Consider the following 20,162-nt stretch of genomic DNA (forward strand, 5'->3'; position numbering starts at 1 on the left):
TCCTCAGCTGGGCAGGGTTAGAAAATGTAACACACATCTGGTGGGTCGATGTAAGGACAGGGAGATGGCCCAGCAATTACCGTCATGGGCAAAACAGACTTGACTTGGGGAATTAGTTTAATTAATTGCCATTCAAATCAAAGTAGGATAATAAGAAATAAAAACAAATCTTAAAACACCTTCCCTCGATCCCTCCCTTCTTCCTGGGCTCACTTCACTGCCCAGTTCTCTACCCCCTCCCCCCAAGCGGTGCAGGGGGACGGGAATGGGACTGGGGTCCGTCCATCAGATGCTGTCTCTGCCGCTCCTTCCTCCTCACACTCCAGCCTGGGGTCCCTCCCACAGGAGACAGTCCTCCACGAACTTGTCCTGAGTCCTTCCCACAGGCTGCAGTTCTTCCAAGCTGCCCCGGCCCAGGCTCCCCCCCGCGGGGCCACAGGCCCTGCCAGGAGCCGCTCCGGCCGGGCTGCCCGCGGGTCGCAGCCTCCCTCGGGCACCCCCTGCCCCGGCCTGGGGGGCTGCAGGGTGCTGCTCTCTCACACATTCTCACTCTTCTCTCTGGCTGCAATTGCTAGGTGGGGGTGTCCCCCTTCTTAAATGCATTATCCCAGAGGCACTGCCACTATCACTGATGGGCTCAGCCTTAGCCAGCGGTGGGTCCGTCTTTCTAGCAGCTTCTCTACAGAAGCCTCCCCCCTGTATCCTCCTCGCTACCAAAACCTTGCCATGCAAACCCAATGCAGGCATACCTGAGCAGATATTTTGAGTTGTCGTTGGAGGCAATGACTAACTTTAAAGTTCCAGCAAAAGAAAACTTGGTATGAAATGAAGATGCTACCAGGAGCAACTGGGATCTGTGACCCGCAGGATGGTTTGGGGTGGAGGAGTTATTTTCCTGCTACCAGTCAGAACTGGTTCCTTAGCCCACTGATGGTGAAGTCCTACTTTCTGCTCCATTGAAGCCCAGGAGAATCCCTTGCCAAGTCCTAAATCAGGTCTCCAGTTCAGGGGAGCCACAAAGCCCACCAAAATGCAGGTGCAAACTTGTCTCATGTCAGAATTGATGGCTCCATCCTGAAGGGATAGTTTGGCTTGTGAGCAGGACTGAAAAAATTCTCTTTCCTTTCATTGCCTCCCTTGAGCTTCGCCATCCTTCAGTTACCAAAGCAAATGTCACTGCTGTGCTCTTTGAAGCAGCTCAGATTAATTCATCCACGCCACATATAATGATGATAAGGCAAATAGAAGCAAAGAGCTCACAACCAGCTGCTAGGCACTGACTAACCAGAAATGCAGAAAAGAAAGCAGGTCTGACTCTAACTGCCCTGTTAAAGGGCACTGAGATTGCAAAGTGAGCATACATTTCTCATCTGCTGCATACACCCCTTGCCATCTCTTTCCTCTGTCATCCTGTGTAATGAGACACAGTGTCTTCACTGTTGCTTATCTCCTGCAATTATGAGACATTTTCCTTTTAAGCATAGTGAAGACCTAAATGTGTATTTCTGATTTATAAGATAACTTTGCTTAGCATTATAGAGGAGGAAATCCCCTGTATGAATCCCTTTATGTTCTGTCGCTGGGATGCGTTTGTCATTCCACAATCAAATATAATGCAAGTAGGCATCAATTTTACTAAGAATAATAAGCCAAAACATAATGTGAATACATAAAAAAGTGTTGTTGACAGCTTGTTTACAAAATCCAGGACTTTAATGCAGATTTAGTTTTAGCACAAAACCTATTAACATAATAAGAATACTGTCTTCTTTGGACAACCTGTTATCCTCAGTTGCACTTTTTTGGAGAAGTTGTACTTTATCACACGCTGAAACTTTGCTTACATACAGTTCTCTCTGCCACTAGTTGCAAGGATTTCTGAAGATTTTATGAAAGCTTCTCTACCAATAAATATGGCTGTTCTTCCCACTTCTCAGGACAGCATTTTACTAAATGCTTGCCCTTTGGGGACACATCATTTTGTAACCCTCCAAATTCAGATTTTCATGTACAAATAGGGTAATTAGATAGACATTTCAGTGGTTCAACACCTTTTTGGGGACAAACTTCTTCCCTTTCTCCAAGTGCGGAGGGTCAAAGTAATAGTACCGAGATAAATAAATATTCAGGCTAAACCCCAGCTCAGATAAGCAGTTAAGCAAGTGTTTCACCATTGAAGAATAGCACAGATGCCTTCTTAGAAACCAAATATCACTTAAACATTTCATAAATAAAAATGTTTTCCTGAATTAAGGACTTTCTCTGAAGAGCACCGGCTGAATACCTCAAGTTGGTAAAAGCCACTTCACAAGAATCAGCCTGAGCTTTGAGTGAGGTCTAATTTTATCTGTTATCTTTATTAATCTTTATAACAGAAAAAAAACCCCATACATTTGACATCCAAGGAGGACTTCTGTAGGCAACACTACACAAGGAGAATAAATGCAGCCATCTATCACAAAGGTGGTGCACAGACTCTGTTTCAGCCTTAAAACACAAAGGAAGCCCAGGTATATAATTTTTATTTTGGTGTTCTCCAGCTCTTGAGTGCTTGTCTTGAAAACTCTTTTAATGTTTGTGTATGCAACAAGTACCTGCACTGTATGCATATATCCATCCCAGGAACAGAAAAATGCACTGATGGGTTAATTCTTAAATTTGTTCCAGTGCAAAGATGCCAAGTTTGATAAATCCTTTACAAAGGCAACAAAAAAATATCTCTAATATGGACTGTAGAAAAGTCATGTGAAATTTAATTATGTTAGAGGTAACTTATAGTAAAGGTTTAAGAAGCTCTTATAACACATGCTAAATACAAGATTTAAATATTTACAAATCTAAATACTTAAAAATCTCCTGTGTTTATATGCAGAACATATGACTTAAGTTCTCTGGATTTTGTTATTATCTTAAGTTGTTTATGGTTATTGATACACAAAAATAATAGCAGTTTCTGTTGATACTGTAAAATATTTATATTAATTTTTATTGCTTACTTTGAAATGGATCTCCAAGTCTAACCTGCATTGGAGAAAACTTGACCACCTACTTATTTTCCCAGTCTGACAGTGGAAATAAGATTACAGCAAGTATTTTATTGCCCACAGGAACAAGAAAGAATTTGCAAAGATGGTAGAGTCAAGAAATACCAAATCAAAAGTTTTACACACAAGTTGAAGGCAGCTTTTTTATTCATCTGCTTCATCATACACTTTTCACTTTCATGATTACATAATTTTTTCATGAAAAAAACACAGCCATCTTTAGTTGACAAGTGCTATGAATATGTTTGGCATGTTGCTTTACATCAATTCATTATGTAGCCACACATTATTCACTGAATGTCATTCAAGCTTTTTTCTCAAATCAGAATTGCAGATTTCCTCACGGATATCCTTGCAATGTTTCACAAACCTCACTCAACATATTTTTCACAAGAAACCTTCAATGGGACAGATGAAGTGAGGCAAAGAAAGTTTAAGAGTAAAACTGTTTGCTGACTTGGAGTTTACAGTTTGCAACTGTGACTAATCAGCACGGCAGAAAAATCAGGTAGTAAATTCTGAGGTGACAGCCTTGCTCAGCCTCCAGGGGCTCCTAGATGCAGTCTTAAAGGTATTAACTGCCAGTCTAAGCAGCAGATAAGATTTTTCAAAGGCTTATGACAAGGTCAGCTTGAAGGATTTTTCTTATAGGACACCTATAATGCTGTCTATGACAGTACCTCAGTCAGACAAGTTTCAAACCCTGAAGTCTGTCTCTAAAACATGAGAGCATTAAAACCCTTCAACAGAAAGGACTGTGTGATAATGTTTAATATTCATCTTCCCGTAATCTTGTTCTTGACAAAACTGTTTAGTGCCCTTATTTACTGGCACCACTGAAAACTGTGCCTATAACGACAATATTTATTATCTAGAATGTACCTTGTCAAGGTTTTGCTGGCACTCCCCCTGCATGTTGTGCATACACACACCACACATTGTATGTAGTAGTTTAACAGATGTCTTTGAGCTCAAGCAAATTACATTTGGACTCTTCACTGACTTCAGCTGGCATGGTACAAAATCTCAGCATGTTATTCATATTCTTCTTCAGTCTCACATTCATACTCCTCATTTTCACACAGTCAAGACAGAAAAACTATCTTCTTCACATATATTTTGGCCAGTCAAGTCACACTGCTTGGACCCAGAGCTGGTGCATCTACAAGAAAATGTTTTGCTCAGAGGTCTGAGCATACGCCCATATTAATCCCTAAAATTGCTTTTCCAATCAGCTCTTAAAACTAAATATTCTGTCATGTGTTTCCTGAGATAATGGACTGATCTTTGCCTATGGAAATGCTCGTGCCTTTAAGACAAAGTATGAAACAGATTAGATTACATTACCCACAGCTTTATCCACCACTAAAAATCTGGATAAAAATGAAATAACCTACATATTATAATGAAACTAGTAGCACAAAGTTTGAACTATTTCTATTTAGCAGGTAAGTTACTTCTTATTTATAAAACTAAAAAAAAAAATAATTATACTTCACAGGTTTCCATTTCTTAGGTATTCTGGAAGCTTAATAAATTGATTAACTGGTTACAATCTGTAGCCATCTGAGCTCAAAAGCGAATACAGGAAAGACAATAAGAAACAAAACATCCTGAAGTGTAGAGGAATTATAGAGGAATGAAGGCAGGTTAATTAACATTGATAATACACAGCTGTGGGCTGGCTTCAGGGGCGGTGGGTTGGCTGACATGGATAATGTGCAGCTGTGGCTGGTTCCTGCTAAGTAGTTAAATAGCTCTGAGGGGTATGGAGGAGGAGCAGTGGATGAAGAGAGACCTAGAAGAAGCAGAAGGGAGAGCACCCTGGACACAGCAGAGGCCAGGAGCAGTGTGGGCTGGCCTGTAGAGGCTGAAGAAACAGCACGGACAGTAGATGAACTGTTGAAACCTGTGGGGGTTGGTGGCTGTGCTGGGGCAAGGTGTGGAAGCCACTTATTGAAGTTAACCTGGTATGTGATGGTAAAAGTCTTGTTGCAGCTGGCTAGTTTTAATAGTGATGTGACACTGAAGCATTAATGGCCCTGAGTTAATCTGAGGAGAATTGTAAGTTTTCATTTTATGTTCATAAGCCCCACCACTGTCAGACTTGCTGTAACTTTTTGCTTCAAATCAGTCTGTAAATCTTTTCACAACCAATGCATAAAACACACATGAGAGGTAACAGACTAGGAAATGCAATAGGTGAATATATTAAATATAAGGATGAAGGAGAAAAAGGAAACTATGCACATCACTGACGTGAGGAAATTTAGGAAAAAGAAATATCCCTTTTACCTAGTATCCTTAACAATGTTTGTTAAGTAAGAAGGTGTTTCCCCCCCCCCACTTTTAAACTTTATTAAGGATAAGTAGGCACAGGCCATCTGGAAAAAGGGGCTGGAGGCAAAAAAAAAAAAAAAAAAAAAAAAAGCTGTTAGGGTTTCATTTGGCAACTGGTAGATGAGGAACACAATGCAAATGAGCAGGGAGTAAGGTCCAAAATAGCAGATGTCTGTAAATGGAAAATAACTAGTGGACAATAAATTTGGGAGGGAAGGGGGAGACATGGTTGGAAGCTGGAAAAAGAGGAAAAATCTGTAACTCCCTCCTGATTGTGCCTCTTGTTTACAGCACTCTACAGCTCTCTTCCTCCTTTTATCTTCTACAGTTAGGGCAGCTCAGACATCACAGACAGACCAATGTGTGTTGATTTTCTTAAAAATAGCAGCAGGACTTCTACTCCAACCAGGGTAATAGTAATGATGGCCAAGACCACATCTTGAGAGGGCTTTTTATCCATTTCTGATTCATTAGGCAAAGCACTAATTGAAACTACTGCTAATAAATCACTGCTGCCTACCAAACTTGCAACATCAACCTGAAGAAAAAAACCCCAGCATGTGACCAACTTTAAACATAATGTAAAAACCCTTTTGCTTCTTATCATTTCAAGTAGCACTAGGATATTGCTAATCCTATAATAGCCTCCTTAATAAAAAATGTGTAAGAAAAGTTTTCTTCTCTCATCTTCTCCCTCTAGAACATCTATGGGGGAAGATTTTCATCCTTCTCTCAATAGATCTCCAACACTTGTTGATTTTCAGTTGTCCTTAATAAATCACTCAGATTTTCATATGCTGACTTCATCTGAGGTGGTTAGCACTTATTCCGAATTGCTAGGATTTCCTATTGTAAATTCACTTCAGAAATATTAATTTAATGCTTCAGCTATTTCATTATTTTTTCTGACTTGGTTCCCAATCATTTTCTTAGCATCCCATTACAACAAACACAGAGGCTCATGCTTAGCATATTTATTTTCTGTCTATTTCAGGTGCCAATGATTTTCTGCCATTTGGAACCTATGAATTCTTTAATGGTGGTTAATGTAGGGAGTAACCATCTGATAGTTGTTACACTGATGTTTCTACATTTCCTATTAGTATCTTTAAAATAATAAATGGTGTTTGCATATAACACTAATTCCCTGCTATTTGATCAATAGTATGTATTTCCTTAACAAAACTCAAAGCATCCATATAGAAAATGTACCTTTTTAAAGCACTTCAGAAAGTTAGGTAAAATCAAGAAACAAATACGTAAACAAATCCATTAAATATAAAAAGTTACATAGAAAGTTAGCAACGCAGCAGGAAATAGAAGCCTTTTTCTTCTGAACTTATTCCCATATGTTAAATACAAAGTCATTCTAAGTCACTGGAGGAAGTTTGTGGTGCAAGTTGTCCGAAGAAAGTGCAAATACTTCACAAATAACATTTGACTTCTTAGGTGAGATCACCATCTTTCTGGATGGTCAAACAATTTTCATTTCTAACTGTACCTTTAAAATCTGGTTTCTTAGAACCAATACACTTTATTTTGATTATTTTTTTTAGGCTTGGTATTAACAAAGACATCATACAAGAAGCTTTAGCATGGTCTAAAAGACTTTTATGAATATCTGTGGAACAATCCATTCAATTAGGCAACTTTCTTTTTATACATATAATCTGGAATTGCCTTATTCCCCAGTGAACAAATCATTATACCTTTTTCAAGACAGTTGTGTGCTTCTAAATCCTACAGCTTAATTCAAATATTCTCATAGAAATGAGCAAAATTTTTTCAATCATACCTCAGTAACATCTGCTAGGAAAGTGTTCACAAAGCTCACTGTGCAGTACAGGAAAATGTTTCCAGTTTTTAAAATCATTTTGATTTGATCTGTACTTATGATAGAGAGTAAATATATCTAGTCCAACAGCTCTTAAAGAAATTAAACTACCACAGGATAAGGGGTATGGCTCTTCCATGAAGCTCTAGATGGAGACAGGCTGGCTCTGTGATGGTCAACATATCTTCAAAAGGTCTAGCTTTTGAAGTAAAAGGTTAAATGTGAAAGTCTATGGGTTATTCAGCATAGCAAAGACAATTGTTAATAGTAAAGAATTACAGAAAATCCTTACAAGAGCAAGTGACTGGGGAAAACTGACCTGTGACATTCACTGTGGACAGCTGTAATGTTTCCAGAGGAGCAAAACCAGCCTTAACTTTACATACTAAGCAATGTGAGCTAATAATTATCACTCAGGAAATGCAGCTTGTTGTTAGAAGATGTTATTCTACAAAAATATATTCCTCAGCCCAAGTACTGAATTATATCTTAACAATTATTAGGAATGAAACAGAAAGGCAGAAGAAATCAGCAGGCTGCTGTGTAAATCCATGGTGTATTTGTGTCTTGGCTAGTGTTTGTACTTCTCACCCTTTCAACTCAAAAAGGGTATGACGAAACTTCAGAAGATGAAAAAAGGGATGAGCAAAGATATGAGAGTATTTCCACATAACAAATGAGCAAGCAAATAGACTATGAACTCCAGACTGGAAATAGGTCTATCAAATCATGATTTAGAGAAAGGATGGCTATTCGTTATTGCTTCCCAACCAAAAGATTTGGGAAAGTTGTTGGGGGAGAGGTGTCATGAAAATTAGATTATCAAAGGACAAGTTCAAAACAAACAGCTGAAGTATTTTTCCCACAGTTGTAGTTTATCTCTGAAACTCCCTGTGACAGATGTTGAATTTACAAAGTTTCAGCAAGGAGTTGGCTAAATTTGTGGAAGGCCAATCCATCAAGTGCAATGCAACATAAAGATGCCATCTCTCATTCAGGAAGTATCTGGGTCACAGAAATCTCTCAAAGTTGGGACAATATTCTGGGAAAACATCATTTTATTTGCTCTATTCTTGTGTTCTTCAGAGGCACCCACTGTGCCCCACTGCCAGAGACGGGTGCTGGGCTGGGCAGACTCCTGGCCACTCTCGGTGTTCTTTGCTAAATAGCTCAGTATTTGGTGAAGTTCTAGTATGTCCGTGTTTCTTTCCTTGCTTTCAGTAATTGCCCCGCTTATCTACTGGAGTTGTTTTCTTTTAATGGGCTTTGCTTACATTGCCCTGTTGTGCTATAATTCACATATCGCTGTCTTACTGCATTTTACACCATCTAGAAAGGGTAAACGGATCTCAGAGTAGTCATATACTTATATTTACTCTATGGCTTAAAACAAACACCACTAAATAGCCTTAAGGGCTATCAATAAAAATGAGAGTCCCGTCCTCTGAGATCAGCCACAAGCATACTAAAGATAATACACTTTTACGTAATTTACTACTTGACTAAAATTTTGTTCAGTATTTTAGAGAGAATTTCACTGCAAAAATAAATTTCACCCACTCTTCAAATTCACTTTTATGGGATTCTATACACTAGTTTTGTCAAAGATATAGTCACTGTAACTTGTGCCTTTCCAATGTGCACATTATGCTGATAAATATAATGGAAATCAATGAAAAATATACTTCACTACCTTGAAATGATGTGAATTACCTGGGTAATTTTCATTACACTCACGTAAAGGCTTGTGCAAACAAACAACTTCATCTTCTTTTTACAATTTGCCTTGTCATATGAGCTCTCACTGAGCTATTCTTGGCTGCATAAATGAAGAAACAAGGTTGCTTAAGGAAGGAAAACCAGTTTATTTGAAGGAAATCCACAGGAAAACAGTATGCCATAAAAGAAATTCCTAGAAGCAGAAAGAATTTAGCCTTAAGTTTGGTTGCCTAAAAGCATGATCAGTATGATTTTGTATTCCCTGTGCACTGCTTGCCTTCTTTTGACAGGACCAGTAACGTAAGAGAAATAAAATACCATTTGAGTCTCATTAACTTATCCCTTCTGAAGCCAGCGAGCTCTCTCTCACACCAGTGTTCCAGGGCGTTTGCCGAGATGAGTGAGTGGAAATTAATTGCTGCACTTCTATCTTTCAGTGTCCAGCAAACTGTAAATGCAAACATGCATTTTCATGTCAGCTAATGTGATCACATTATTAGCATGAATTTGCTTAGGGTTGGCAGGAGGGTTTCAAGGTCCCAGGAAGAGGATTAGGTTTTATTTAGATTTTAGCCTCTTAAAAAGAACAATAAAACGGAGTAAGTTGTGCTGTGGGACCATGGTCTCATTTTTATACTCCTACATGCCAGTGGTGTTTTAATGGAATAGAATAGAAAAGAAAGCCTTAAATCATGTGAGTGAAGAAAAAACAATCCCCTTAAAACAAATAAAAACATATGTGTTTTAGTATAGGGCGATTTTGCATTCTCTAGGGCTTAGTACAACAGTTCTTGCACAAACAGTGACAGCAACAAGATTGCTCCAATGTGAGAAATGTTGAGGGCTATGGAATATTGTATTAATATTTTTAGCCAGGGATCAATGTTAAGCTGATTAGCATAAATGTTTCTTTAATTGAAAGAGAATTCCAGTTGTTACAGAGTAAACTGCTCTTACAAAGACAGAGCAGTGGAGACTTCCACATTGAGAGTGCAACAGGCCAAATTCTATTTCAGACAAATTGTCTGAATTTGTCTTTCAGGCCCGTCTGTGTGGGTTTGGGGTATTTTTGCAGGGTTTTGGTTTTGGTGGGTTTTTTTAATATAAAAGGAATGGAGCTTATGCTGGTTCTGGGGGAAGGTCTTGTGATCTTCTAGAGCAGCCTTGAGCTTTCTCAACAGTGCTGCAAAATTCAGCCCCACTGCAGAAGACTTCACTAATCCAGGGTACCCAACTATGGATGGGGCTGGAAGTCCTGGTGGGAGGTTTTGGGGCAATGGAAGAACTCTTCTCCTCCACACACTCCACTCAAAGCCAAGCCTTGCTTTGTGACTTATTTCCATTAGCCTCTTTAACATCATATTTCAGACTTAAAAAACAAAACACAACAAACATCTAGGTGAGGGACACAACCTGCATATGAGTAAAATGGGATATATAATTAACCTCACACCCTCCATTGAGGAGAGATATTGCTTCTCTTTCACCAGGTTATCTCAAGGAATAAGCACAAGTAAAAACTGCATTTGATCATCTCTACTGGCTCCTTGTAACTCAGCCTTGTTCACTTGGGTTGCACTCACAAGGTTACCAACTTCTCTGACTCAAGATAAAGCAGACACACCAGTAATTCACACCATGGCACAAAGGTATTGGAAGATGGGGACTGAGGCTTTGAATGCCTCACAGGACTTAATATTCATAATGAGAAGTTTGACCTTTCTGGAAGCCAATTATACAAAACAATGTATGTAGTTTAACACATTATTATCAGAGAGAAGGAAATCAAAGCCAAAATATGATCTCATTCTTCCATATAGTGTATTAACCTATTAACAAAGTACTCCATCACAGAAGTGAATTAATAACTAAATGGAAGACGTCCGGTGCTTTATCACATCTTATGTCCGTACTTTTGTAAGAAGGGGGGCATTAGTTTATTTTAAGAAAAAAGGTAGATTAACACTGGTTAGGAGTTTTAAAATGAAAAACAAAGCCTCCATAGAATGCAATCCCAGTTCCAAAATAATAATTTCTTCCACAGCACATTTTCAGGAGATGTGTTTATTTTTAAATGTAGATAATGATACGTCCTTCATAGTGTACAGACTTTCTGCTTAACTGTCTATTATTACAACTTGAATATTAGTTACTTTAATACAAATAGCTAAACACATTGACAAAGACAAATGAAGCCCTAAAAAGAAGTTATTGAACATCTGCTGTTGTGAATGAGTTTTACATCTGTGACTACATTTATATTGTGTCAATGCAAACTTTCAGACACAACATATTCCCTTGTGCTGGTGCCTTTTCATCTGCACATTAACTGCATTCATAATTAAATATATGGATTCTTCTAATATTGATTGACTAGTACTGCAAATTGTTCACAAAACAGAAGGTTAAGAATGACCAGACCTGATGCTGATAATCATTTGATTGATACCATATCTTGGGTTTTTACACATCTTTTTTCTTTTATATGGGTTCTTAGTGTTCTGATATATAAACTAACTGAAAAAGAAAGCTTCTTTTGAGTCTTGAAAGTATAAATTACTATGAGTTCCAACCTACTATGACATGAGCAACAAGAAGGTAGCACATCCCGATGGTACAGGACACAATCATCATGGGGCAGCCTAACCTGAAACAATAAAATAAAGGAAAGATTAATAAGGATACAATAGTTTGTTCTCCCAGCAATTTATGAAAAGGAAATTTACATTATCCTACACGTTCCAAGCCTCGAATATTCTTATAGCACTGCTAAAAGCATGGATGTACTGAGAGTATGGCAATGAATAGGAGACTAATATTCAAGTTCACATTTCTACTTCTGGCCTGTTTAAGAGATAGGAGGACAACATTAGCATAACTTCATTGGTTTCAGGACATCTCTTCCACTTTACTCTTTCTCAGAATCCAGCATGTCTTGTTTTGTTTGGGTAAAGTAACAATTCTTACAAATTATGCAGCACTAGAATAGAGTATCCAGTGTGTATCACTGAAGTGATACACACTGAAGTGATACACACTGAAATGATACACAGATCTGTAGTGACATACAGCTAGTATTCCTCTTCCGTACCTCTCACCAGGTTTAGCAGACTGGAATATTGATGGACTGTTGGAAATGAACCCCAGGCAGCTTTAAAAGTGCTAAAACCTTGCCATTATACCAAAACATTTATTTCTTTCTCACTGCAGAATATGTTTTTCAAGACAACACCCAGTTTTTATAGCTTTCTTTAGACTGACAAACACAGGCAGCAAAGACAGAGAACCGGAAAGGATGTTGTGGGGTTGGCCAAGTCCTACTCTGCTAGATTTGTAGGTCTTCCATACTGTAAAAAGAAGGGAGTTTTCTGAAACTTAAAAGCATTATTGTATGATACTGAGGGACTGTGAAGAAACACTGCTGTGATCACACTCATTTGTTTTATGTTACTAAAATCACAATGAGAACTACAATGAGAGATGACCATGCCACAAACAACCCTCCTTACATACTTTCTTGTGTCAAGTTCAGGCAAGAATTTCCATAAGCCTCATCAAAGCATGAAAATGTTCTCTGAAGTACAGCATTTCATTTATTCTCTTCCTTGAAGACCTACTTATTATATATGGGTATATTAGTTGTGCCTTTTTGCCTTGGATGTTAGGAGCTCTTAGCAAGGTTCCTCCAGCCCGTTCCCCTCTGCCATTGCTGATCAGAGCACTAAAGAAGAGATGTCCGTTTCATTGGTGGCAGGAGGACACTGTTCTCTGAGTTTGGGTGGATGAATATTTCCTTTCTTCAGGAAGCTAGAGCTAGAAGGGACCTCTTGGGGCATTAAGTCTAGCCCCCACTTCCTCAGAGTATGAAACTACTTGCATGAAAGGAAAATTAAACTTCTCAACAGCTCACTGAAGTCTGCTCTTTCTACCTGCAGCTGCAACATTACTCTAAACCTCAAGATCCTCATGACTCATGTTTCTTTCATTGTTGTTTTGCTGAAAAGCTGCCTGAAGGAGGCATAGATGTGACCAGCAGGTCAGAGGTGCTTTCACCTTTAACAGCCATTGGTTCAAGTTACTGGCAAGGGAATTTTACAAGCAATGAGGCTCACTGTAAAACACAAAAATATTCAGCTCTGGCCTATAAAGTTTGCAGAATAATTAAGAAATTAATAAGATGCAAACACTCTAAACAAAATGTTGAAATTATTTAGTGAAAACCAAGTTTGGCCATAATGCCAGCTTCATGGCCGCTCTTGACCCACTACCAAAGTGAGCCCATCTCACATACCAGAGAAATACAGGCAAAACAAGAACAAAAGGAAACCCTTACAAGGCTGGAAACATACAAAGGGGAAGATTTTTAGGGCTGAGAGATCATCTTACTTCTGTCCTCTTGACATCCCCCTGAAGAAGTGTCTCTGTGTCCATGACCCAATATGGCTTGCAAGATCTGCCCCAGAAGGACAGTTCTCATGCCCAGCTCCAAGGCTTTCTCCTCCATTTCAATGGGATTTAGGACCTGGTGTGGTGGCCTCTTCTGCCATTTTTGGTAACAGGCATTGTTACTGCTGTTCTGGTTTCAAAGGTGTTAATATTAAACTGCTGTTTGGACTTGGGAAAAGGGAAAGGGAGAGGATAAGAGAGGACCAGCTGTGTCCAAGTGGTGAAATGTACAAAGAATTGTTAGAAAGGCTTGTAGGATTATCACAGCTTTCAAATATCTCCTGAAAAGTCTGAAATTCACTTGGAAGATTTTTTTTCTTTTTTTGTTCATATGAACATACATAAATATATTGCAAATAAGTGTTAATTATTTTCTAGACTGACTGGTCAGATCCTTGCTTTCAAATGACTCATTACTTGAAAGAGGTGAATCATTATTCAGTCACTAAACTGTGATCAAGCTAATAATATTGTAAAACAGCAGAGCTAAAGCATCCCTTGAATTATTTTAGAAAAAAAAAGCAATAAATAAATAAATTAATTTGATGGCTAGCTAACTGCTTCTCAGACCCTTTCTTTCCTTCTTTCAGCAAATCTGTCTCTGGCCTTCCCTAATCTCACTTAGAAAAAGGTGTCCAGATAGGAGAATAAAGCAAAACCAGCAATGGCTGTAGGAATAAAATAGGATGGCTGAAAAATCCTCCTACATCCTTCAGTACATCTAATGAATGCTCCCTGCAGCTGTATCTGCATGACAGGCTGGTGAACTGGAGATTGCTACAACTCTCATAAGAAAACCGTCTGTTGTTTGACAGAAAATAGAATTTTATTGACCTCGCAGTTAGCAAACAATGAGCTGGTACTGGGAGGAGTGGCGACAGCGCAGATCTTAATCTGTGCTAATGCAACCTAACAAACCTCCCTGGAGACTACACAGCAGCTCAGCAATGAATGGTAATATAACGGCTTTGTGAAGACTGACACGGGGAGAGAAGGATTCAAAAAGACTACTCAACCATTGAAAAGAGAACAGAAAAGCTAGCTCCAGCTTGGAGGAGGTCTGTGCAAGAAAATGGATGAATTATACAGGGTCACATACAAAGATGCAGGAATTGTGATCATACCCCCACTATCACAGTGCCAGTCAAATGTGCAGCTGGAGCCAGACACAGCCAGTCTGGGGAGGAACCTCATTTAATTTAGTGTGGATGTTTGCATCAGGCACAACTATGAACTCGTTATTCTCATTGCATGGACAATTACCCCTCAACTTGAGGTCTGAATTTCAGGCTCGCTGGCCTGAGCACTAATGTAATTGGATCAAATTCAATGTGGAATTTGTGTACCAGAGAGAGGGGAGATAAAGCTCAGTCAGTAAGTATTAGTTACTGTAGAGTTAGTTAATCGATTACTTGAGTCGGTTCAGTGCCCTATTACTCTACCCACGGCTCTCCCTAAAAGGAAGCTGCGGTTCCTGTCCCAGGTCACATACGGTACAATGTTCAGTTACCTATGTTTTCTTTAGTTATTTCAAATCTAAGAATCCATTTTAAACAATGTAAAAAGTACTTCCAGCAACTCTCATTTTCAGCATACTCCTTGAAGTCAAAAAGCACCATGTCATTCAGTTGCTTTTGTCCAGGAAAAAGGATCAGCAGAGTTTAGAAGTCATAAAAACCTTTCTTGTGCTAAAACTTCAGATTCACAAGAAACACTGATAAACATCTTTGCCATTAAAATACACTTTTTGTATCCTGCACTGGGCAGCCTTTTCTTGCCTCTCCCTCCCTTGCAGACAGGGAGGTACACCCACCCTGCATGGTACAAAAGGTTAACCCTTAACTCTCCACAGCCAGCTCATGGAGTTTTCACTGCTGCAAAGAGGAAGCGGGATCAGGCAGAAGGAAGGGATGGGTGACAGGATCTAGCATTCACCCCACTCTTCCCTCCTCCTTTTTGTACTAGAAGCTTACACATAAAACCATGATCTAAATGAAATCGCCTAGCTTAAATATACACAACAAGCAGACGTTAGTTCAGTGTGAGATAGTGAGAGTATTTCAACTGAGAGCCTCAGGGATTTGTCTTGGACAAAGTTTTACTTATTAATAACTTCAGTAGTGAAAAGCTTGCAAATCACCCCAGCATGGGAGAGATGTCAGACTCTGTGGAGAACAGAATTCAGCATGTTCTCATCAAATTAAAATGAGAATTTGAAATCCACAAAATGAAACTCTGTGAAGGTAAGTGTGAAGTACATATTAAAAGCCAAACGTGGGCACAAAAACAGCAAAGAAAGTGGAACTTTTCACTGGTAATGACCTAGTTATTTCTGATCCTGCCTCACAGCAAGATTTCTGGTCCTGTATTTACTTAGAAGAAAAGGAAACTGGTGTATGATTATTCTAGGAATAAATCCCAATTTTAATGAGTATCTACAGATGTGAATATTAAAGTTTTCTTACATTGTAAGTTTATCCAATATTATTTGCTAAATAAATCCTTTGAGGTCTGAATTGAGTTTTCCTGGACAAGCTGATCTCCTAGAGTACTTTGCAGCTCTGTTTTGTGATGCTTCAAAGCACACAGGGCCCAGGATGTGCAAGACCCAGGTTCAGTGTCCTGTTCTGCCTGATCTGGGACGTGATATACAAAATGTTTTCACCCATAAAAACCACACCTACAGGCACTGCCTTCCCTGACAGCTCATAACATAGTCTGTGCATCCTTGAGGGGATCTGTATAAGAACCATGTCTCCAAGGAAATGGTGAACCTTCAGTGGTTCCTCAGTGGAAAAGCAACAGCAGAAATCTCCCAAGACCAAACCACTGACAATGAAAGAAGCCTGGTGGTAGCCAAGGGCAAGAATTTTAAAAAAAAGAGTTAAAGATAACTTCTACTCCTACTTGTATTTGCAATTAACGCACAATTTAAACTCAATTGGTGGAGTCTGCACCAGGCTTCAGATTTTGTTTTTCTCACTTCATATCAGTTTCATACTGCAAGTGCTGTAGAAGGTACAGCCTCAGCTTTGCAGGAAAGGACCTGGGGATCATGATGGACATCAAGTTGAACATGAGCCACCAATGTGCCCTTGCAGCAAGGAAGGCTAGTGATATCCTGGGCTGCATCAGGAAAAGAACTGAGAGTTGGCTGAGGGAGGTGATCCCCTCTACTCAGCACTGATGAGGCCACACCTGGAGTGCTGGATCCAGTTCTGGGCTCCCCAGCACAAAAGAGACATGGACATACTGGAGAGAGTCCAATGAAGGGCCACAGTGATGATTAAGGGACTGGAGCATCTCTCCTATGAGGAAAGGCTGAGGGAGCTGGGATTGTTCAGCCTGGAAAAAAAGTTCAGGGGAAAATTCATCAATGTGTTTAAGTGTCTGAAGGGATGGTGTAAAGAAGACAAAGCCAGGCCCTTCTCAGTGGCCCTGTAACAGGGCCATAGGCATTGGGCACGAACTGAAACATAGGAGGTTCCCTCTGAACATCAGGAAACACTTTTTTACTGTGATGGTGACTGAGCACTGGCACAGGTTTCCCTGGGAGACTGTGGAGTCTCCATTCTTTGAGGTATTCAAAAGCCTTCTGGATGTGGTCCTGGGCAATGGGTTCAAATGGCTCTGCTTGAGCGGGACCTCCAGAGTCCTTTCCAGCTTCAACCATTCTGTGATTCTCATTCATCTACTTGTTCTTCTGTTATTCAACACAGAATAAGAAACCATCATCTGCATACCTGAAGACTGGCATGTCATCACAAAAATATTTAACAAAGGACAGGTGACAAATAAATCTTCTCATTCATGGACAACCTGTCATCGTATGCAATGCTTAGCTCTGGAAGCTTGATAATCACAAGCTAATTTTTTGAAAAAAAAATATTGAAATGCCTATGAAAGCAGCCTCAGAAAAGAGACTCAGGTGTGGGTAGAAATAACATAAGGTTATTTCTGAATGAAAGGAAAGTTACACCTTTTAATGAAGTGTCATAATTCAATTTGCCAAGTAACTCATTTATATTTCAACAAAAGGGTATAACCAAAACATTAACGGATCGTAGTGAAAAGAATACAGCATAACCCTCATGAACTGAAGGAACTCTAGAAGGGTGGATGTTTTTTTAGTGGAAGACAGGACGGTTTTACCTTCATGAAGAACGGAACTCAGCTAGCCAACAGAAGTTATATAGGTCTACATAAGTTATAGTCTAATGCAGTACAGCTCTCTGAGCAAGTCCTTTTTCTGTACCTCAGATAGGATTACATAGAGTTTGTGGATAACTGGCTAGCTGAAAAAGTTCACATAGACATAGTCCAGCTGGCTGGACAAAAATGCACATCGCTCTCAGCTTATCTGAAGTAAAGCAAAAATACACTGTCTTTGGCTGTTCTTGTTACACAATAACAGGAAGATTTCAGTGGGAAAAGAATGTTGCAGGTGGGAACAGATAACTACAGAAGAGAAACTAGGGGCGGGCTTGGTATTTAGGCAACTAACCAATAATGAGCTTAACTTTTGTAATATGTATGAGCTAATTATAACAAGGCATAAAAGGTGACTGTAAGGGACAATAAACGAAGTCTGCTGATCACTCTTATTGAGTGACTGTGTCTTCCCTCCATCGCGACAAGAGTTAAATCATTTTTTTTGAGGAAAAAAGGGAGAAAACAAAATCACTTTCATAAATGTAAGGCTTGCGAATAATGCAGTTTCTGACGTTCTCCATATTTTGTCAGTTTTATCCAAAACAATCTATAAATTATTTGTACTAATGTTCTTAGCTCATTTTCATTGTGATTATTTGCTGCCAAATTCTCCTATAGAGAGATTTTCTCAGAAGTTTATTTTGACATTGCATCCTAATTGTTAAAAACCATAAACGCTCAGAACTCCTGGAGAAAAAAATTATCCATTTTTAATAGTTCTATTAATTCCCTACCTTTTTTCTCTGACTTCAGGAAGGAATGGATACTGAAAGATTTTTAATTTGTTGTCTGCCTTACCCTCAAAGCCTCTAGGAATTTTCCTTTTGGTCAATTTCTCCATTCTTAGTGTATCTGTGGTAAGTTTTCTGTCATCCTGTTTCCTCTTTCCCTTTCTTTCAATGCAAACTCCCTTATGACTCTCCTGTCATTTTGGTTGTCAACCTTTCCGTCATTCCAAGTCTCTGACACACTGATCCAGTTTACTTGAAAAGAATATATGGACTTTACCAACAACTTAAAGAAAACAGATTCAAAATGTTTATCACATGCTTATGACCCCTTCAAATCCAGACACCTGTTGTAGCTCAGAAAACAGGTGGCTAAAGCTGCAAGACATCATTAATTCAAGATTAAATTGCTGTGAATTTCATATAGTCTGGAATTACATAAAAATTACAGTGTGGTTACCTACTACTTACCATACACAGGAGTTACCATGTAATTTAAATCACGGAACAGAACCTGTTTTCTTCTGATGACTAAAATTATAATTTCTCATTATATTCTATCTGTTTTGAGTCTATGCCAAGACTTCCCATAGAGTAACTGCCAGGAGTGAACCTGAGATATGGAAAATAGGATCCTGAGTGAGAAAATATAAAGGTGTTAGGTTTTGCCTCTCACAGTCTAGAACATCCTCCTAAAGGTGTCTTGCCGTAACCTCAACACTTCAATGTGCAAAATGAGCAATGGCCCTTCCCCTGGCCTTCAAAGTTCTGATTATCTAAAGAAAAAAGTGCAGATTTTCATTGTAAGAGAATAGTTGGCCTGCTAGTTCCATCTGGCAGATTCAAATGACTGTAATAGAATATTTGTTGCAGTATCTGCATACGTCTCTGTGGTACAGCAGAGATGGAATACAGGGCTATCAGAACAAGTGACTCTGATAGCTATCCAAAACCTATTCATACATAGTAAGCTAGCAACTTGTATGAAACACCGTGAAAAAAATTGGAAAACACATAAATCCTAATAAAAAAAATTACTGTGATTGGTTATTTAAAAATCAGCAAGACATTAATTATTAGGTGACAGTAGTATCTGACCTTTCTTTTAAAACTAAACATGCAACTCCAATAGGAAATGATGAAATCCTGCAGACAGCTAGGGAAGAACAGAAGCTCAAGTTCAGAAATAAACCTGAAAACACAGATAGAACTAACAATGATATTATACTGGGGAAGAGCAATCTAACACTGATAAATTCATGGAAGCTATTTTTCCCACTATCGTTGTGATTTTAACATCCCTTTAAATGAACAAATAGGTATTAATAATTTGGAAATGTGCACAGGATGTTCAAAACCTTGTATCCAGGTAACAGAGAGGGAAAAAAGCACAGTAACTTTCCACATTTAGTCTTAAGGGCCCCATAGCCAACATAAATACCCCACATTTAAATAAAAAAGACGATAACATAAATCAAGCTCATTGGTGTGACAGGATGTAAAGGAAGCTAGATTGAGACCTTTGCCCATGTTAAAATGCATTTTAATAAATTGATATAGCCCACTCAAATCCAGATTACCTGGCTCTACAGATTAGGCTTCAGTGGGGTATTATTATAGAGACAAGCACAAGCCAATGGCTTGAAAAATGTCTTAAACTTAAATCACTTGTTTAAGCATGGGAATAATTCCATCCTAGCTTAGAAAGCAAATTTAAATATTTTGCTGGATCAAGAGTCAAGCAGACAAATCAAGTGACCCCAGATATCTCACCCATAGTCTCTTTTGGAAGATCTCCAAAGGCAGAAAAGCCAACATAATGATAAAACAATATGATTC

General features: G+C 38.9%; 1 protein-coding gene across 1 annotated transcript in view; it reads right to left on the reverse strand.

The window, feature by feature from the left end:
* Positions 1 to 10,811: 10,811 nt before the first annotated feature.
* Positions 10,812 to 20,162, reverse strand: part of OCA2 (OCA2 melanosomal transmembrane protein) — a 176,538-nt gene continuing 167,187 nt past the window's right edge. The window contains exon 23 of the mRNA XM_037378549.1: positions 10,812 to 11,584. Within this exon, the coding sequence (XP_037234446.1) occupies positions 11,497 to 11,584 (88 nt within the window). The 3' untranslated portion in view covers positions 10,812 to 11,496. The remainder of the gene's footprint in view (positions 11,585 to 20,162) is intronic.

The sequence above is a fragment of the Falco rusticolus genome, chromosome 2 (genome assembly GCF_015220075.1).
Source record: "Falco rusticolus isolate bFalRus1 chromosome 2, bFalRus1.pri, whole genome shotgun sequence".
In the NCBI taxonomy this organism is placed as follows: domain Eukaryota; kingdom Metazoa; phylum Chordata; class Aves; order Falconiformes; family Falconidae; genus Falco; species Falco rusticolus.